The 21815-nt window shown below is 42.4% G+C and overlaps 1 protein-coding gene across 2 annotated transcripts in view; it reads right to left on the bottom strand.

The window, feature by feature from the left end:
- Positions 1–12726, bottom strand: part of ASZ1 (ankyrin repeat, SAM and basic leucine zipper domain containing 1) — an 88785-nt gene extending 76059 nt beyond the window's left edge. Inside the window, exons 1-3 of one of the 2 annotated variants that reach the window (XM_014573333.3) lie at positions 12525–12726; positions 8470–8569; positions 1058–1180 (exon numbers count right to left, since the gene is read on the bottom strand). In XM_014573333.3, the coding sequence (XP_014428819.3) occupies positions 1058–1180; positions 8470–8569; positions 12525–12626 (325 nt within the window). In that variant the 5' untranslated portion in view covers positions 12627–12726. Of the gene's footprint in view, positions 1–1057; positions 1181–8469; positions 8570–12524 lie in introns of those variants that run through there. The other variant, XM_075929162.1, reaches the window with a different exon arrangement.
- Between the last annotated feature and the right edge of the window lie 9089 nt (positions 12727–21815).

Raw genomic sequence — 21815 nt, 5'->3', positions numbered from 1 at the left:
CAGCGGAACCTCCAAGACCAGTCCCGAAGGAGAGAACCTGCTACATCAGGGGAGGTCTCTTGCCACCAGCCCCCAAGCCCATCACCTGCTGCTGGCAGGCTGCCTCCGGAAGTGTAACTGCCACCAGGCGGATTTGAACCTTGGACCTTAGTGTATGAGACTCTACCATTTGAGCTAAAAGCCTGCTGGCTCTAGCTGTAGAACTCAACTCCCTTGTTCTTATCTGTCATGATAAGTGGTCTAAGTGCCACTACATGGGACAGTGAAGCACACTAGGTGTGTGGGTTACATAAGCACCCTACCTGCCCAGCCCTTCCCCCCCCCCCCCCCGCAACTGGCTGGGTTCCTTACCCAGCTGCTGCTGGCTCCCTTGGAAAGCACAGGATTTGGGTCCTGCCGCAGGGCTCTGGCCACACACATCCAGAGGCAGCTGCAGGACTCCAGTCCTGCACTCCAGGGAACTGCAGTGGGGGTCCAGCTCCATCCCCATGCTCCTGGGGAGTGCCAGGAGACTCAGGTTCCATGCAGCCACGGGCTGTTGCAGGGCTCCGGCCCCAGTCTCATCCTACCCTCATCTGGACTGCCAACCCTGTTGCCCTGGCCCCAGCTGGCCCTCCTGGTCTTAGGCTCCCAGGCTATCTGGTCCAGGAGCATCTGTGTCTTGAAAGAAGACAAATGTTGTCGGACCAGATAGTGCCAGCTTTAGGAGCTACAACCCATATAAGCAAAAAGGCAGTAATTGGAGATCAGCACAGTTCTAGCAATACAATTTATCTTGTGTTTACTTCAGAAATAGTTAAGGGAAGCACACTACATTAAGATGTCCTTAAACAAAATTAAATTAAATTTTTTTGTGAATGATGGCACAGTAGATTTTTTTTTTAAAATAGTAATCAAGATCGTAGACTGTCTCCAGATTATGAAGTCAAGTTTAGGGCCTACTTTATTTGATTGTGACCCTTTTCTTCCCTGAATATTTTAAAAGTGGTCATAAATAGGATAGAATATACAAATCAAAATCAACTGTAAGTGCTAATTTGATTCACAAGTGTCTTACCCTTATCGAAGCTTGCATTAGCACCTCGGTCCAACAGGATACGCACTAATTCCACATTAGCAACACTAGCAGCGTACATCAGAGGAGTCCATCCAAACTGAAAACTAGATTCTACATTCACACCTGTCAAAATGTTAAAAAAAAATCCACAAAAGTAAGTAATTCCAACTCCAACATATACAGTAAGCATAAATATTTAAATGTTTTCTCTAATGTGTTCATACCTATTCCTACGGTAAAAAATTCTTTGTTCCATACATTTTCTTACCTCAATTAAAAGACTACCTGTGCTTAGAACTCTAGAAACAAATTCCACAAGTGAATATGCAGAAGCCTGATTAGTAACCCAACAAAATCAAACCACCACATTTGAAACATGATTCCAGAGTCACAAAGACAGATTTTTTAAAAAGACAGCAAAACATAATAATAGTGAAGTTATTCATTTGTGCTCAGATTTATCATCCGCTTAAATACCACAGTGGTTCCCACTGATAAAAAAAGTTTTTGTGGTCTTTCTTCATAAACTGGACTTCGTGTGGGAGATCACCAAACAGGAAATAGGCTGTCTTTAGCAACAGTGAGAGGAGCAAATAATTCCACCCTAGCTGGATGCTAGCCATTTGATCATTTAGAGCTCCCCTACACCAAGCCCTTCTGACCTCTGCCTGCTTTTGCTTTACCATAAACTACCATCGCATTTAGTATTACCTAACTAAAGTTTTCTAGAGGAAAAAAAACAGGGACTTAACTATGACACCCAGATATGGTTCTAGACTAATGATTGCCTATGCATAAGGGAAAAATATTACCCAACTGTACTTCTGCTTCATTAAAACCATCATTTATACAAGTTTCCTACTATTCAGTCTTTGCTTCTTAGAAGTACATTTGTATTACTTCCCTAGTCAAGAGTTTGGACCACCAGACCCTATATCTGACTATTACATATAATTACTTGACAAACAAATGCTCCTTTCTGAGCATTCCAATCAATTCTTGCAAATGTCCAGGAGATGCTGTCAAGACAAACATAATACAAGATGCTCAATGAAAGAGTTTATAAAAGTACCCCAAAATATTTTAAAAATAAGGTGCATGAGAAGAATTCCTCAAACACAAAGAATTAGGGAATAGGACTGCTAAAACACTGTATTGCTGAAATTTGCGGTGGGAGGCATAAGGAAGGGGCACCGCTGATCAGCCTTTCCTTCCCATTACCGCAAAAATCAGAATTACATTACCTAATTAGAGAAGTGTTAAAATCATTAATACCAAGGATTATCAGCCCCTTCGTGTCTGTGCCCTCTGAATCAACAATAGCAAATGGCTCATGTCCATTTGTGCAGGGGGCCTTTGCCTTTCTGGGAATGGAAAAGGGTCCAGGTAACATACAAAGGACTACCACTGGGGAACAAGACAGGTCTGTAGAGAGCAGAAACTTACACCTCTCCTTGAATGAGCCACCTCACTGTACAGTCACTGCAAGGAAGCTTTGATTTGCCATTAAGGTAGATAGAGACAGGAGTTTTGGACTTCTCTCTCCAAAAAGTCTTCTTGGGACAAAGCTGCCTGTATCCAACAGCTGTATGAAGAGCAAACCATTTCCAAATTGGGATGGGGGACACTCAGAAAATGAAACAAAACCAGGCACCTGTTATATGGAACTACACAACAGCCAAAGAAAGTAGAGCCAGTTTAAGCATATGCTTACCGGACTATCGATTAGTGACTCAAGTAGTCACTCCCACCCCCTTGCTGCCTCTATCAGAGAGAGGCAGCAAGGGGAGGAGGAAGCAGGAGCCAAATGCTCGGGGGAGCCGGCTTAAAAGCCAATTCTCCTCAGCACCATCTCCAGGGTGAGGAGAAGGCAGAGGCGCAGTGGGAAACTGATGGCACTTCTGCCTTTGAAATGTAGCAAGAACAGAGCTCTTGCTTCATTTCAAAAGCAGAAGCTCTGAAGGGAGCACGTGGCAAGCAGGGTTCTCAAGCAGACTCCACTGGCTCCATGCTCCCTGAGCACTTTGCCTTTGAAAAATACAAGAGCCTCCTATGGCTCTTGCACATTTCCAAAGCAGGGAGCACAGGGCCAGTGGGGGACTGCTTAAACCAGCAGGGCTCTTGCTACATTTCAAAGGTGGAGGCGCCTTTTTTGACTAATCCAATAGTCGATGTAAATTCCATTGACTATTCAATTAGTTGGTTAATCTAAATGTAACATCCCTAGATCCAGTTCAGAAGCCTACAGTGTTACAGGAACCTATTAGAAGAAAAAAAAAATATGGCTGGAATTGAGATTAGGGATTTGAACGTGTAAACCATTAACCAATGAGCCTAGGCTAATTGATGAACATATATGGTTCCACACAGGTCCTCCCTGGCTAGAACTACTAGACAATGAAAATCACCCAAGAGATGTGCAGAATGGAAGCTAAGCAAAACAGAAAGATAGAAGGGCAAAAGTTTGGTAATGAAACAGGCAAGTGAGGGTTAGGGGGAAAGAAACATCAAGAGAAGATGGAATGGCAATATCAGGGAAAAGAAAATGTAGGAAAAACAGCAAAACCACAGTGCTCTAAACACTAGATGGAATGTTATAATTTGTTGCAGAGATGTGGGACTAGCAGTGGATTACAACTGCAAGTGAGTAGGGTAGTCTACATTTTCCTGGTGGGAAACAACATGAAATCACTCATCCCTCTTCAGTGATTTAAGTCCATATAGGCGCAACTCTTGATTTTACAACATGCATTATCCTTCAGGCAAATGCTGTCTCTGATGAGTAGTAGGGATTGTTAGATATCTTGTAACTGAATGGTTGTATAACTGCATGAAATAGGTTACATGCCTATTCAACAGCTCCCGGGGGTGGGGCTGGCAGACAGTGAACTCCCAGCTCCACTCCTGGGGAGCCCCCTGCCACCCTATGTATCAGCAGCTCAGAACCCACACAGACAGGGGCTGCTGCTGTGGACCAGCCTCTGTCCGCACCTGTCCAAGGCTCTCTACAGACAGAGGCTGCTCCGTGAGATGCCAGAGCAGCCTCTGTCTGCGGATCGCTCAGCGCTCCCATGGACAGGGGCTGCTGCCGTGGACCAGCCTCTGTCCACAGCGGGCCCAGGCTGCTCCGTGGCTCCCCTTCCTTGGTCACTCATGAGTATAACTGTCCCTACTCTCACATGCCCCCCTTTCTGTTTGATGTAAAAAAAAAAAAAAAAAAAAAAAAAAAAAATCACATTCCACACATACCCCATTGTCCTGGCACAGCTAAACCTTGACTTTGCTTTAAGTTCTGATAAGAGGAAGCTACATACTAAATTTGATGATCCTAACTCTTACAGTTTAGCAGGAGTCTTTGAACAAACAGATGAATATACAGATGCACAAACTTTCTAAAATATACAGTAGACATAACTCAGTCATGTGGTTTGTCTGCTCTCTCTATTGCTATCGCTATGATAAGAAGGGTGTTTAGCAGTGAGTGAAGATTATATTTGTTTTATAGTATGCAATACTGTGCAAACAACCTTACAAAAATCAAACTAATTCCTTCTCAAAAGGGCCTTGAAAGCTTTATAGACAAAAATGAGAAAAATGGAGACCTAGACATAAGATGATGAGCGAGAGGATGATTAGTGCACATCATATGGAACCTGTGACTTCTGCAGTCTTTTCATTTAATATTCCTTTATAGACCCGTATCTTTCCCTTTTTTCTAGTCCTCTCACACACCCCAGTCCTCATTTAATATAGCTATTAAATCCTTAATTATAATTAACCCCATCTCATTAACAAAACTTTTATCATGTTATCCTCCACAAAGTTAAGCACAAGTAATCTCTTAACCATACAAGACAGCTGACAAGACATAGAATACTAGAACTGGAAGGGACCTCAAGAGGTCATTAAGTACAATCTCCCGCCCACACAGCAGGACCAAACACTATCTAGATCTGGGTTTCGCAACCTATGGGTCGCTATTTCATTTCAAAAGGGTTGCCAACTGTCTCCCAAGGTGGCTCTGCCCCCTACTTCCCTCTGTTTTTGAATTGCCTTGGGTCACCAAGTCTTCCTGAATTGTCAAAATGGGTCCCCATCTGGAAAAGGTTGGGAACCTCTAATCTAGATTATCTCTGTTAGATGTCTATCTAACTGCTCTTCAATATCTCCAGTGAGGAGATTTCACAACCCCCCTAGGCAGAACTACAGTCTCCTGAAAAACAACAAGTGTACCTCACAGGGGCTTCTGCTACTGTGTATCTCCTGAAGGAAGCCAGGAACAACTTTAAGGGGCCACGCCTTATAAAATGCTCTAGGCTTTACTCTAATAGCCTCAACAGTCCCTCTTTCTATGCTGCTGTGTATTCTAGAGATTCCTTTTATAGAAAGCAAAGACATCACACTTTTTGTGCTATATATACACAATTTATCACCTATTTTGCAACTCAGGTAGAAAACAAAACAAAAAGGTGTTGACATCTTTAAACTCTTTCCTTTGCCCTTCAATGCAATTTTTTTAAGTGCTTGTTAAGGCCAGATTTTACCAGAGGTTTTTCTTTAACTAGCTGGGTTCCAGAAATATAAAGATAATGATCTGTGATTCACCTTCAGAGGCACTTGGCATAAAAGTACCTTCCTTATCTCTGAACAGAACAGTACACTGCTTCTCTAGTAGCATTTTGTCCAAATATTCTGTTAGTTTTTCTTACTACCAATAGGAAAGCTACTTTTGTAGATACAAAATGAGATCTGAAGTTCAAAAGGTGAATGAGGTAATAACTGAAGAACTAAGGTCAGGTTCCACGTAGGGACTCTTATCCTCAAGAGAGTCAAGCTACTTGACACCTATGAAAATTAAGAGAATGTAAAAACTGATTTGTTTGGCCCATTCCTAAAATAAACTTAAGCCCACAAACCATTCATATTCAGACTCAGTTCATTTGTCCTCTAAAACTTCAAAGATGTAAATCACTGGTGGATTTATATGAATTTGAGTGGGAGAGCAAGAGTGCTCAAAATAATCATTTCTCTGCTTACTCTGTCACTTGGCAAAAAGACAAAGATCTAGCCCAAGTCTAACTAAAATTTTAGCATTCAGTCAGTTTTCACAGTTGAAGTAAAGAAGAGAGTGTATGGTCAAGCAAATTAATTCTGAGAATTTAGCTTTATTGGCCACTGCAGAGCAATCAATTTTTTCCCATCTTTGTGGACGCAAGGGAAAATGGTGCAAAAAGGCAAAAATTAAATATAAAGACCATTCAAGTATGTGGTCTTTAGTCTCATGCTAAAAAACTAATTTGAAATAAACTGTGATAAATACTATTTTTGAAGTGCTCAAAAAATATGCTACCATTGTCTTCAAGATTTTTTTTTTGCAGCGCCAAAGGCAGAGATGAGGAACCTGGCTTGCCTGGATCTGGCCCCAGAGGCTCAGGGCCCCCTCATCACCTCACCATGGGGCTGGAGCACACAAAATCTCACTTGTGTGTGGCCGCCAACTGATTTCTGTGGGTCAGTGAGCCCCATCCCAAAAAAGGTTCCCCACCCTGACCTAAGGAATGAAGTATAGCCACAAAGAACTGTTCTGAGGATAGAATAAGCTGTTTCTTCTACCTCTTAATGACCCAAGTTGGTGTCTTCATTGTATTGCACACTTTTTTATTCACTCTATTTACGTACATTTCTAAGGCAACTTTCTCTGTGGCATCCATGAAGTCAACTGCATCAAAATGAAAAGATGCTCTTTATATAAAGATCTATTTGATTGCCTGTTCCTTTATCTACTCACTTCCCCAGCAAACCCAGAATTTAGCCTACATTATTGACAATGTGAGAGCCCAGAGTTCCCTTCACCCCATGTTCAGCTCCAACACCAAAAACCTTTGGATGGACTAGTTCCTTACTGAAAATACGCTAATTCTTGGACACTTTGCCATGTTTACTTATGAAGCAAAATTGACACTTAGACTATATGTAATTTCTCATGGGCTGCTTTAGTTTGTAACAGGGACCTCTATGACCCCAGAACCAACTCCTCACCAAACTGAATACCTGCTCTACTACTACTGCTCTTCAAAAAAGCTAATGAAAAATTTAACATTGGTTCAGTGGTATATGAGTAAGCAGTTTGGGCAGTCTCAGAATCAGCCACACCATTTCTGCTAAAAATTTAAATAAAAATACTTGTGGCAGACAGCAACATCAAAAATTTTACACTGAATGGTTAAAGTTTGCCTAAGTTATAAGCCATTAAAAACAAGGACTTAGAACGTAAAATGTTAGGCAACCCTTACTACACAGGCACCACTATCAGCACCATTTATCAACAAAGAAAGCTGACAAACTATGAGTCACAAACACTTCATTCAAAATGACGTTATTTGCTTCACCCTTTCAAACAATCAATTTTGCCGTAACTGTGCTTTACGTAAAACGATCACACTTCAAACGACTGTCAAGAATACCACTAATTTTTTATTTTCAGAATTACAAGATATATCATCTGAAAATAAAACCCTGAATTTACTAACAAGCTATAATTTTCCAGAAATTACACCAATTTTCTTAGACTAGAAGCTCTTCGCTGCTAAACTCTGGTTTTATGTTTAAGCACACCTTTCTGAAGATCACCACAAGGTAGATTAATTTATATGCATAGTTAGCTGACTGACCACTCTAACTTTCCTGGATACTGCAGTAAAGGATCCAATCCCGCAATACTGGATTAACAGAAATGTTTTCAAATGGAGGAAGTCCTTTTAAAAATCAAATAAGTATTTTTTAAGCAAAATTTCTAACAGTGAATAACACCACACAGATTGATTAAAGATTCAGACATCTTAAAATCGGACAATCCAACAATCTGTAACTACTATTTCCAGGGCAGCTCCAAATGCAGATCACAGGCACAATCATGTATGTGCGCAATTTCCATCCGGGACAGGTATAAAAAAAAGCTGAAAAGCAAGAGCCACTGAATTCCCACTTTCAGTTTAACCCCATGACACAAATTTATCATATTTTATTTGCAAACCTATTATTCTCTTTTTAAAATAAAGAGAACAAAATATATGGAGATTTAGATGCTACTATACAGTATGCTTAGTATAGCCCATCCCAAAGGACACTATATACATCAATCAAGAACTCGGAACATCAGAGCTATGTTATACAATGTTATTCCTGGCAAACTAACGACTTTGTGGCAATACTGGATAATGACCCACTCATAAGGAGATATTTATTCAAAATGTAATTACAGAATTTCTATTGAATTTGTACTGTTTTACCAATGTTTGATTTTACATACACAGAGTTGGCAATATTGTCCATTGAAATGAGAAATTTAGAAGGCCTTCAAATTACATTTTTCCAAATTCAGTATATTTAAGTTTACAATCCACTTTTCTCACCTGAATTTAAAAGTTCTTCAATCATGGACACATTCCCAGAAGTCAAAGCTTTCTTTAATGCTTCATCCTTGTCTTCTAACTGCAATATTTTACTAAATTGCTAAACACGCAAGAAAATAAAATCAAAGCTAAGTTACTTCATAAAAAAACATTAATACCCATTTTTTCTACTCAACTTTCAACATGCTTTGGAAGGCATGGTTGGAAAGGAAATAGAGGAAAAATAATTGCTTTCTTTCCTCTAGCTTGGTCTGAATAATCTCCAGGATTCGTTTAAATTCTACTATAACTTACTGACAAAGGGCAAGATAAGCGAAAGAGCACAGAAAATAATTTGTTGAGTTCTACATTGAAACATGTTACTGTAAAAATAGCACTCTTTTTCCCCCCCAACAGATCTGCTCTCCTGGCACATTCCACCATACTGGCTTATACTTAAAAAATGTGTTTTTTTTTTTTTTTAAAGGAACCAACACAGCTCTTGGAGAGGTATATGCAGGTTTTTACTTACACAGAAATAACTACATTCCTAAGCAAGGATACCAACTGTCAAAAGAGGTACTGAGTCCAATGCTGGCAGTACCATCTAATGATAATACTCCCGACTGTGTGGCCCAATGGCATGAGTCAGTGGCAGGATTCTACAGAATTAGGGTTAAGTACATAGGCCTATTTGTTAACCAGGGATAGAATTCAGGGTCTGACTTTTTGGTACTCTTATATGCTTACTAATGTGCGTGAACAAAGATCAAAGACACTGTTTTTTTGACCACAAATCGGTTTGGTAGTATAATAAATAGGGCTCTGTGTCTGTCAAGGAAGTCACAGATTCTGTGATTTTCTGTGACTTCTGTAGCAGCAAGTGTGTTTGATCCCAGGGACAGCCACACCAACTGCTGCTGGAGCAGCTCCACAGTCAACTGCTTGGGTGGCTACAGGGAGCTGGGCTCAGTGCGGCTGAACCTGAGACCACTTTGGCAATGGTCGTGGGGGTAGCCAAAGCAGCCTCAGCTCAGCAGTTCCCGTGGCAATCAGAGCAGTGGCAGATAGGCAGCCTTGCAGCCAGCAGTCCTATCGCTGCTGGAACAGCCCCAGGAGCCAGTTGCACCCACCAGTGCTTGGGTGGCCCCAGGTTTGGGTTAACCCCAGGGACCACCCAAGAAGCAGCAGTCCTGGAGGTAGCAGAAGTAGCGGTGTGTGGGGACCCCCAGCAGGTGGTGGTCCCCGGCAGTTGGTGCATACACAACAGAATCTAAGGCCAATGCAGTCATATAGATAAAACTGAACCAGTAATAGATTTGTGGTCAAAAACTGCAAGTGCTGATAGAATACTGGGGTGGAGTGGAATCATTAATATTTTACTATTGATTGTTTCCAGCTATAACACATGGTAAAGTGTTACCTAACCTCTGCCATTCCTTGTTTTAACATTTACTATTCCTTACAAGAATATTAGAAGTCTAGCCTAACCTGACAAATAGACTTGGAAGGATTAGATACTTATTGGCAAACATGAACTTCATTATACACACAAAACAATGAAAGATATTCTATTATTATTATTGTTATTATTATTATTATTATTAATAATAACAATTTTTTTCTGATAGGCAAAGTGCAAAAAACCCCACTGCTTGAAAAAATAAGCAATATTTTCAATGGTTCCTGAATCTTGCCATTATAAGTCATCAAATTTTCAGTTTGTATCAAAGGTTATCAGAAGGTCTTAAGAAAGGGCTTAATTGCTGAAAATGTAGTGCCTGCTGGTTCTGCTCTACTGCTTTGCCAGCCCTGCTCCCAGGGAGCCAGGTGTCACTCTGAAAACTGCAGCAAATCCTCCCCAGGAGCGTAGCTGGCAGCCCCTTACAATCCTACTCCAAGAGAAGCTTCGCTGCAGCTTCTGCAGTATAACTTTAAGAAGTTATACTGCAGAAGCTGCAGCGAAGCTTCTCTTGAAGTTATACTGCAGAACCCACTGCAGCATGTAACCGTTAAAAATCCTCACACTTACATTTTTACATGACTTTTTACATCCCTATTTTCAACTGGTTAATGTTGAAGCCTCTTTGCTACACAGCAACACAAAATGTTCAAATAACCGGGATTTTACATTCTTACTGGCTAACCAGTTATGTTTAACCAGTTAACCCTTCTTGACAAGAATCCCACGTTGGCAGAATGCTCCAGCCTGATTAGGCCACCAGTTAACAGTAAGCATCACCTTTACTGTTTAAACTGTTACATCCCTACTAGCCAGCGATAAAGCGAACACTCAGTGCATGATGTGCAGTCACAATATTTAATAGCTCAATCCATCTCTCAACTATTATAGTCAGGGCACAAAAAACGAACTAGGAAACTGGTCACCTCTATTGCAAAGTCTAAATAACAAATTTTACATCAGCTATAGTCCACTGAACAAAATTACTAATCTCTCAAAATATTTACTGAATCCTCAAAAAAGTCCCAATTCAGCAAAGCATTTAGGCTGGTGCTTATTTCTATGACTATTAGGGATATAGTAATATAACCATTTAAAAGGTTAACAGATAAGCATGAGCTTATTGGTTACAGTAATGGTTACATGCCGGCTGCTAGACCCGCTTCTGGGAAGTCAGGTGCCACCCAGCACTGCTGACTCTGTATCAAAGCTTGCAACATGGGGCAGCAGCCAGCTTCTTGAGAGCGGGGCTACAAGCTGAGAGCCAGCTGCCTTCTTGCTCTGCTTTCTCTAATACAGAGCCTGGCAGCCCTGACATACAGGCAGCAGCATGGGCCAGGAGCTACCTCCCACTATCTGCCGCCACACTCCTAGGGAGCCAGCCATGCTGCCAGCTCTGGAGTATAAACTTTATACCGCAGAGCCCAGAGCATGTAATCTCTTAGATTTTCAGCAGTTACACAGTTTCTTAATTAACCACCTTTTAACATCTCTAATGCCTATTAAACATACTTGAGCAGATGCACCACTGAAGTTAATATCACAAAGTCCCTCTTCAGAGTGCATTTGAACATTTAAATTTGAATCCTATAAAACACAGGAATCTTAAAAATACGAATTTGCTAGGTAATAGAAAGGTAGCCATGTTAGTCTGATCTTGCAAAAAGAAAAACTATGTAACACTTTAAAGACTAACAAGATGGTTTAAGAGGTGATGAGCTTTCATGGGCCAGACCCACGTCCTCAGATCATATTCTGGAAAAGAATTGGCATGATCCTATATACCAAAGGAATACAATGAAAAAAGTGAACACATTATTAAACTGACAAATCAGATTTAATACAGAAAGTGGAGTGAGGGAGAAGGAGGGAGGGAGGGAGGGAATTGCTATTTATGAGCCAATGAATGGCTAATCAGGGGTGATAAGTGGGGAAGCTATCTTTATAATGGTTAAGGTAATTAGCATCTTTGTTAAGGCCAATTCATAAAGTGTCAAATTTAAGCATGAAAGAAAGTTCTGAAATGTTCCTCTGTAATCTGGTGTTAAAGTCTCTTTGATGTAAGATGCATGTAGTAAGGTCGTTAAGATTATGTCCAGGTAAGTTGGAATGAAAAGCAACTTGTGAAGATGTCTGATTTGTGGGCATTAATTCTTTTGCGAAATGTCTGAGAAGTCTGTCCAATACACACAGCAGAAGGACACTGTTGGCACGGCTAGAAAACTGCAAGAGGTTGGAACGCCCATGCAAAACGGATGCAATGGAGGACAGCTGAGTGGAACTGTCCTTCCCCATTACAAATGCACAATCGTCAAGACAGTGCTTTGCCCGGGCTGCTCCTAACGCCATTCTGATACACGGCCTAGTTACACTCCAGCACAAAAACCAACGGAGAAGGAAGTCGCGAGGCGCAGGAAGGCTGCGGCGCGCGGCGGCACAAGCCACGCGCGGGCGGGGAGGCGCCCGGGGGAGGGGAGACTTGGGGCTCGGCTGGGGCAGCGCAGGCCACGCGCGGGGCGGCCGCCGCAGGACGCTCTAGCGCAGCAGCCGGGCGGGACAGAGAGGCGCTCTCGGCCGCCCCCGCCGCGCCCCAGCACCAACCGGCCGCCCCCACCTGCGGCTCGTCCTGCGCGAAGCCGATGACCCAGCGGTCCTCGTCACTGTCGCTGCTCTCCCCTCCCCCGGCCACCGCCAGCGCGCGGGAAGCCCCCGACATGGCCGCTGCAGCCCGCGCGCCCACACACCGCAGCCTCGTTTCCGCTCCCCGCTGCCAGAGCGGGAAACCCGGCCACGTGGGAAAGCTCTGCGGGTCACGTGGTCTTCGCGGAGGGCTGGGCGGGGCTCTGTGGGGGGGGTTGAGGTTACCTGGGTAACTCCTCTCAGGGCTCCATGTTTTGCATTTCTTAAAGCTGCTTAAATCTCTGCCTGGAGCAGCAAAGCCCCCTCCTTGGGCCCTGCACGAAGTGCTATTGATTTCAATAGGAGCTGGTGCTCTCTGCTAGTGCCTCTGGGACAGACACGGCACAACCTCTCAACCATGGTGTCTGCTACTTAGCCAATGGACTGAGTAAACCCCTTGGTCCTCTGAGTTCTTTTGCTCTTAGAACAAGAGTCAGGGGTTGTACTGGATGGCAAAGTTTGAAGTAACACCACATTGCCATGGAAAGGAGAGTTGAGTCAGCATTCTTATCATCTCCTTTCAGCATCACTAACTTCACAAATTTCTGTTTACAAAACAAATTGGGAACCCAATCTCACATTGTTTACCCAAATAAAACTACTATTTCATGTCATTGTGAGATATGGGTGGGTAAAGACAAAGTGAAGAATTTGGCACTAAATCTAGCTAGTGTGAGTGACCTGTAGCCTAAACACTAAATAAACTTGATGAATCATAAAATGTGACCCCTGCCTGTTCCCTAGTTGTTTGCTCATGTATAGCAGGACGATAAGATCAAATGTAATTTTTTATTGCTGGTGAATTTAAAAAGCCATCAACTGTTATTAATCTCTCAAGATAGGTACAGGTAATAAATATTATAGTGGGGTGTATTGCTTTGTTAATACTGGAACCTTTAGGAAATAGAAAAGAAGACAGTAAATATCATAATGCCACTATATTGGGGTGGGAAATGTTTTTCTTACCAGTAGCCACTGACCCCCATTAAATACAGTGACGGGACACATCAGCCCTCTGTGGGCAGAGGGTAGGAAGGTGGAGACTTGGGGTTTTTCTTAGGCTGTGGGATCAGGGTTGCCAGCTTTCCCAACTGATCACCATTACCACAAATGGCAATGGCATCTGGTCAGGAAAGTTGGCAACCCTATCATTGGGATGAGGGCAAAAATGAGAGGGTGCAGCTGGAGGCTCCAGACTGGGGTAGAGGTTTGGGATGAGGGAGCAGGATGAGGGCTCTGACTGGAGGTGTGGGCTCTGTGTGGGGTTTGGGATGCAGGGAGGGGCTCTGAGCTGGAGTCGAGAGGTTCAAAATGCAGGAGGGTGCTTGGCAGGAAATTGGAGTGGGGTGCAGGCTTAGGGAGGGAATTAGGGTGAAGGAGGGAGCTCAGGATTGGGTTCCAGGAGGAGGTGCAGGGCGCTTACTTCCAGCAGTTCCCAGATTCAGAAATGGCAGCATGTCCCTACAACCTCTAGGCTTTGTGTGCTGCCCTCGCCTGCAAAAACCACTCTCACAGCTCCCATTGCTGGCAGTTCCTGGCCAATGAGAATTGTGGAGGCAGTGCCTTCATCTAAAGACACATGCAGAGCTTCCTGAATCACCACAAGCCTGTGCTTGCAGATCCAGCTCCTGAGACACAAAGACTTCTGCAGGCTGGATGAAATTAAGCAGGGGGCAAATCCAGTCTGTAGGCTGGAGGTTCCCCACCTCTTCACTATATAAATTCATGAAAGGCCTCTATGTGGAATACTGTGTGCAGTTCTGGTTGCCTTGTCTCAAAAAAAGATTTATTAAAATTGGAAAAAATACAGAGAAGGGTAACAAAAATAAAACGAATACGAATTATCTTTCATATGAGGCAAGATTTAAAAGGCTAGAACTATTTATTTAGAAAAAAATACCTAAGGAAGGACATGGTCAAGATCTATAAATTCACAACTGGCGCGAAAGAAGTACTACTACCCCTTCATATAATCCAAGAACCAGAGTGCTCCTTATAACAGTAATCCATTTAAAACAAAAGGAAGTACTTCTTCACACAACACACAATTGAGATTTGGAACTCATTGTCAAAGGATATGGTGAAAGTCAAAAGTATAACTGGGTTCAAAGAAGAATTAGATATGAAGGATAAGTTCATCAATAGCTGTTAACCAAAATGGTTGAGGCTACAAATTTATGCTTATTTTTTAATGCGTGTTACAGATTGCACAGGTAGTGATGCCTATAGTTATGATTGCCCAACACTTTCCATTCTAAGACCTTTTAAAAAAATTACTTATCACATTGCCAACATTTAACTGTTTGGGCTGAAGTTTTCCTTACTCATTGGGAGGGTGAAAATGTTTCAGCCATTTTCAAGAATGAGTTTTGGAAAAATATTTTGCCCAAGTTAAAGAGTTGGGTGGAAGAAATTTTTAATAGCTTCAGAGCTTCCATATTTCAGAGCTGGAACTTCAAAATTGTCAGGGTGGGCAACCTGATATCAGGGATGTATGGTGTCCATGAAAAATCAGCCAAATTTGGCAAGTTATGAGCCTTTGAACCATCCCACGTAGCATGTGGTCAGTGCAAACTTTGTAATTTGATTGTCAAATTCTCCCAAAATTCCATCTGTAACAAGTATGCTCCTGTCCCTAACAGCCCTTGAATGTTAACCAGACTGCCCTGCACTGTCCTGACAGATGATGCTCCATCTTGGAACTGTTGGAGTGGAGCAGCCGGGTTTTCCTGCTTTTGCCATTCAGGGACAGAAACATTACAGAGATCTTAAAAACTGACAATTAAACCACATCCTTATCACTTCCAAATAAAGGAAAGTGAATCTCTTTATGGTCTTTAAAGGTACTGCTTAATACTAGCAAAAATGAAGATGTAGGAGGCAACTATCCTATGGCAGTTGGATAGGAGATGGTGACTAGATGATGGAAATTCCTGTACTCTGCAGGAGAATGTGCTGCCTTTCAAAGAGGACACCACTTACTTTTTCTTTCCACTCTCCTAATAAACCAAACTGTTTTTCTGCTCTCTCACATCAGCGATAGACATTCATAGACATACTCACAGACACAAAAGATACATACAAACACACATTTCCTGTTTAATTTATTTCTGTCTCCTTTTCTGTCCTTTTCATTGAATACATTCCTTTGACTCATGATGAGGTCCCTGCAAAACATAGCTTTTTGATGCTTTGTTTTGGTAACAAGAAGGGGGAGTTGTGTTTATATACTTTTTTTCTACAAGATAAACAGTGCAAAAGAAAGAAACAACAAATGTATCCAGAAGTCTCATTCAACGCTTTAGTTAAAATCAAGTCAAAGCAATGCACATTTTAAAGTGTGAGAGCTGCTACTTTATATTTACATGTACCTGGAAAGGACTTTACATACTGGTTATTTTTAAATATTCAAAAGCACGGAGGAATAAAACGATCAATATACATTCAAATTATTTTAATTGGGTTTTAATGGATAACAAAAAATAATATTGCTGTCCAGAGTGGCAGAGAAAAAAAATATTAAGGTCTCTTAAGATAACTGTAAATTATTTTTTTTATATATAAAGCACTACATGTAAGTATGTAGATAAAAAGATATTTTATAGTCATCCAGTGTTCTTCTCTGGCACAAAGGAATGTAAAACAGTTTCTGCTATTTTAATAGGTTACAAATATTCTTACAAAACTGGTCAGACAATACCTAAGCCAAATGAAAAATGTCACTTTTCCATCGTTCTGCAGCAACTTATCCCCAAAACAAAGCCACATTTAAAAAGTTATCCATTGATTGTGTGTGCCCCAGATTTTCCATGCCCACCGTAAAACACCTACCGGCCCAATTCTCAAAAGTTTTGATGACTCAGCATTTACTGGATTTCAGTTAAGAACATAACAATGGCCATACAGGCAGTCCCCGGGTTACGTACAAGATAGGGACTGTAGGTTTGTTCTTAAGTTGAATTTGTATGTAAGTCGGAACTGGTATATATTGTAGGGGAAACTGTAGCCAAACATTTCTCCAGAGCTCAGTTTTATTCTCCCACACCTCACTTCCCTCAGTCCTTTATTCTCAAGCTGAAGTGTCTGCTGAGAAAAGCCGCTCCGCGTCTCCCTGGTCTGTTGGGGGGGGGGGGCGCTAGCTTCGCGTCTCCCTGGTCTGCTGGGGGGCAGCAACTAGTGCAGGGTTGCCTCATCCCGTTCGTAAGTAGGGATCCGATGTAAGTCGGATCCATGTAACCCGGGGATTGCCTGTACTAGGTCAGACCAAAGATCCATCTAGCTCAGTATCCTGTCTGCTGACAGTGGCCAATGCCAGATACCCCAGAGGGAGTAAACACAACAAGTAATCATCATGTGATCTCTCTCCTATCATCCATTTCCAGACAAACAGAGGCTAGCGACACCATTTCTACCCATTCTAGCTAATAGTCAATGATGGACCTAACCACCATGAATTTATCTAATTCTTTTTTGAACCCTATTAAAGTCCTAGTCTTTACAACATCCGCTGGCAAGGAGTTCCACAGGTTAACTGTGCATTGCATGAAGAAAAACTTCCTTTTGTTTTAAACCTGCTACCTATTAATTTCATTTGGTAACCCCAAGTTCTTATATTATGGGAACAAGTAAATAACTTTTTCTTATTTACTTTTTCCACACCAGTCATGATTTTATAGACCTCTATCATATCTCCCCTTAGTCTCCTTTTTTCTAAGCTGAAAATCCAAGTGTTTTTAAATCTCTATTCTTATGGGACCTATTCCAAAACCCTAATCATGTTTGTTCTCCTTTTCTGAACTTTTTCCAGTGCCAGTGTATTTTTTTTTGAGATGAGGTGACCATAGTTGTACGCAGTATTCAAGATGTGATCATACCATGGATTTAGATAGAGGCAAGAAAATATCATCGGTCTTATTCTCTATCCCATTTTTAAATAATGCCTAACATTCTGTTTGCTTTTTTGACTGTCACTGTACATTGAGTGGATGTTTTCAGAGAACTATCTACCATGACTTCAAGATCTTTCTCTAGAGTAGCTGTAGCTAAATTAGTCCCCATTATATTGTATGTACAGTTGGGATTATTTTTCCAGTATGCATTACTTTACATTATCAATATTAAATTTCATTTGCCATTTTTTTGCCCAATCACTTAATTTTGTGAGATCTTTTTGAAGCTCTTTACTGTCTGCTTTGGTCTTAACTATCTTAAGCAGTTTAGTATCATCTGTAATTTTTTCCACTTCACTGTTTACACCTTTCTCCAGATCATTTATAAATAAATTGAATAGGATTGGTTCCTGAACAGACCCTTGAGGGTACCACTAGTTACCTTTCTCCATTCTGAAAACTTACCATTTATTCCTACCCTTTGTTTCCTGTCTTATAACCAGTTATCAATCCAGGAAAGGACCTTCCCACTCAGACTGTGACAACTTACTTTACTTAAGAGTCTTTGGTGAGAGACCTTTTCAAAGGCTTTCTGGAAATTAAGTATATCCACTGGATCCCCCGGTCCGCATGTTTGCTGACTCCCTCAAAGAACTCTAGCAGATTAAACTTAAAAAACAACAAATAGTCTGGTAACACTTTAAAGACTAACAAAACATCTAGATGATCTCATGAGCTTTCGTGAGCACAGCCCACTTCTTCAACACTCTGGTCATCTGAAGAAGTGGGCTGTGCCCACAAAAGCTCATGGTACCATCCACACATTTTGTTAGTCTTTAAAGTGTTACCAGATTATTTGTTGTTTTTTAATTTTTTCCTGTTACAGACTACCCCTCTGAATCTCTAGCAGATTAGTAAGGCATGATTTCCCTTTACAGAAACCATGCTGAATTTCTCCCAACCAATTATGTTCATCTATGTGTCTGACAATTTTATTCTTTACTACATTTTCAACTAATTTGCCTGATACTGAAGTTAGACTTAGCGGTCTATAATTGCCAGGACCACCTCTGGAGCCCTTTTAAAATATTGGCATCATGTTAGCTATCTTCCAGTCATTAGGTACAGAAGCTGATTTAAAGGTTAAGTTACAAACCACAGTTAATAGTTCCGCAATTTCATATTTGAGTTCTTTCAGAATTCTTGGGTGAATGCCATCTGGTCCTGGTGATTTGTTACTGTTAAATTTATCAATTTGTTCCAAAACCTCCTCTAATGACACCTCAATCTGGGAAAATTCCTCAGATTTGTCATCTAAAAAGAATGGCTCAGGTTTGGGGATCTCCCTAACATTCTCAGCGTGAAGACAGTTAGAGCTGTTGGCCTGAAAATCAGATGTTTAGGGGTCCATTTCACTGGTGCCCTACAACTTATGTACAGGCAGTCCCAGACTTATGCAGATCCGACTTATGTCGGATCCGCACTTACGAATGGGGCTTTCTCGCCCCGGAGCTCGCAGGCAGCGGTCCTGCCACCTCGACCTCCGGGGCGAGAAAAGCTGCTCCCGGTGACCCTGGTCTGTTGGGGACCGTCTCCAGCAGACCAGGGGCACCGGGAGCAAAGCTGCAGCCGCGGCGGGTTCCCGCACTTCTGAGGCTTTGCTCTGGCAGAGCAAAGCCTCAGAGGCGCGGCACCCCGCTGCTGCTGTGGCTTTGCTCCCTGTGTCCCTGGTCTGCTGGGGGGGGGGGGAGGGAGCGCACTAGCTGCGCCCCCCCCCCCCAGCAGACCAGGCTTTTGTTGTGGACCCTGGGGCAGAGCAGCTGGGGCGCTGCCGGTTGGTCCCGCAGCGCCGCTCTGGACACTACTGGACCAACCCGGCAGCACCCCAGCTGCTCTGCCCCAGGCGTCCCCAAGTCAGCCGCTGCTGAAACTGACCAGCGCTGACTACAGGAAGTCCAAGGCAGAGTTGCTGACTTGGGGACGCTTGGGGTTCTTAAGTTGAATCTGTATGTAAGTCAGAACTGGCGGTCAGATTCAGCAGCGGCTGAATCTGGACGCCAGTTCCGACTTGCATACAGATCCAACTTAAGAACAAACCTACAGTCCCTATCTTGTACGTAACCCGGGGACTGCCTGTATATCAGAACCAAGTGGGTATAAATTGCTATCATTCTGATAGGGTAGCATTTTGCACTAGTCGAACAACCACATAAGACACAACAGTAAAATGGGTCCTTTAAAGTCAATGGAAGTTATATGTGTATACCTGGGGGAGAATTTGGCCCTCACAAACTTTACAACAGATGTTGACATGGTTGTGTTTCTACATACAGGCAGTCCCTGGGTTACGTACAAGATAGGGACTGTAGGTTTGTTCTTAAGTTGAATTTGTATGTAAGTCGGAACTGGTACATATTGTAGGGGAAACTCTAGCCAAATATTTCTCCAGAGCTCAGTTTTATTCTCCCACACCTCACTTCCCTCGGTCCTTTATTCTCAAGCTGAGGTGTCTGCTGAGAAAAGCCGCTCTGCGTCTCCCTGGTCTGCTGGGGGGGGGGGGCACTAGCTTCGCGTCTCCCTGGTCTGCTGGGGGTTGGGGGCACTAGCTTCGCGTCTCCCTGGTCTGCTGGGGGGAAGCAGCTAGTGCGGGGTTGCCTCACCCCGTTTGTAAGTAGGGATCCGATGTAAGTCGGATCCATGTAACCCGGGGACTGCCTGTAATGAATTCCTTTTTCATTACTCAGTTCTGTAAGATCTTGCAGATGATACCAACCTGGACGATGATGCATGTGCTTTGGAGGACAAGATTATAATTCAAAATGATCTGGTCAAGCTGGAGAAAAGGTCTGAGGTAAATAAGATGAAATTCAACAAGGACAAATGTAAAGTAGACCATTTTGGAAAGAACAGTTTCACAAATACAACGTGGAGAATGACTGTCTAGAACGGAGTCAGTCCTCCGGAAGGAGACCTACGGGTCATAGTGGGCCACAAGTTAAATATAAGTCAACAGTCTGACATTGTTGCAAAAAAGCAAACATAATTCTGGGATATATTAACAGGAATGTTGTAAGCAAGGCACAAGAAGTAATTCCGCTCTACTCTGAGCTGTTTAGGTCTCAGCTAAAATACTGTGTTCTGGGCACCACATTTCAGGAAAGATGTGGACAAATTGGAGGAGAGCAACAAAAATGATTAAAGGTCTAGAAAACGACATATGAGAGAAGACTGAAAGAATTGGGTTTGTTTAGTTTGGAAAAGAGAAGCCCAAGAGGGAACATGATAACAAATATCAAGTATCTAAAGTATCTAAAGGTTGTTACAAGGAGGAGGGAGAAAAATTATGCTCCTTGACCTCTGATGATAGGACAGGGCTGGGCAAGATGCTGCCCAAGGGCCGGATCTGGCCCACCTCACACTTTGATCCAGCCCATGGACTGCAGCTGGCTGCTTTATGCTTATATCCTGCTGCCTGTGCCACTGAATTTCCAGGAGGTAGCTACAGCAGCAGGATCCTATTTAAATGGATTATGGCTCCTGGTCTCAGTGCTGTTCTGGCAGGGGCTGGAGCCACAAGCCTTTTAAATAGCCGCAGCAACTCTGGGTAGCTTTCAGGCAACACAATAGTGGCAGGGCTGGGAGCTGCAAGCCCTTTGCTATGTTTTTAATTCAAAGTCTCCAACCCCAGACAACTCTGGGGATGGAGGCTAGTCCCCGGCCCCACCCTTTTTGCTACAGGCTCTGCCCTTTCCAAGGGTGAAGCCAACTTGCGATCACTTACCAAAATTAATTAAGTGGCCCCCCCGCAAAAATTATTGCCCATCCCTGTGACAGGACAAGAAACAATGGTCTTAAATTGCAGCAATGAAGGTTAGGTTGGACAATAGGGAAACTTCCTATCTGCCAGGGAGTTAGGAAGCACTGGGATAAATTGCTTAGGGAGGTTGTTGAATCTCCATCTTCAAAGGTTTTTAGGAGCAGATTAGAGAAACACCTGTCAGGAGTGTCTAGATGGTGCTTGGTCCTGCCATGAGTGCAGACAACTGAACCTGATGACCTCTAGAGATTCTTCCAGTTCTATGATTATATGATCTAGTATAAACTTTCAAAAGTTGATGATAAACTAAAGCCTTCTAATGATTGTGTGATAAAGTAGATGTCTTTGCTTACATTTTATTATACTGTCCTACAAACAAACAAGTAAGATAACTCATCTTTCAATACATCATAACCTACTCCAAATACATTTTAAGGGGATAATTTCTCTAAAACTAAGTTATATGTAGTGCTTTTAATTGCTGTTAAACAGCTTATGTTGTCCTTTACATAGGAGGCAA

Source organism: Pelodiscus sinensis, chromosome 1, assembly GCF_049634645.1.
Source record: "Pelodiscus sinensis isolate JC-2024 chromosome 1, ASM4963464v1, whole genome shotgun sequence".
In the NCBI taxonomy this organism is placed as follows: Eukaryota; Metazoa; Chordata; order Testudines; family Trionychidae; genus Pelodiscus; species Pelodiscus sinensis.
The sequence above is the reverse complement of the archived record's forward strand: the minus strand, read 5'-3'. Positions and strand labels throughout refer to the sequence as shown.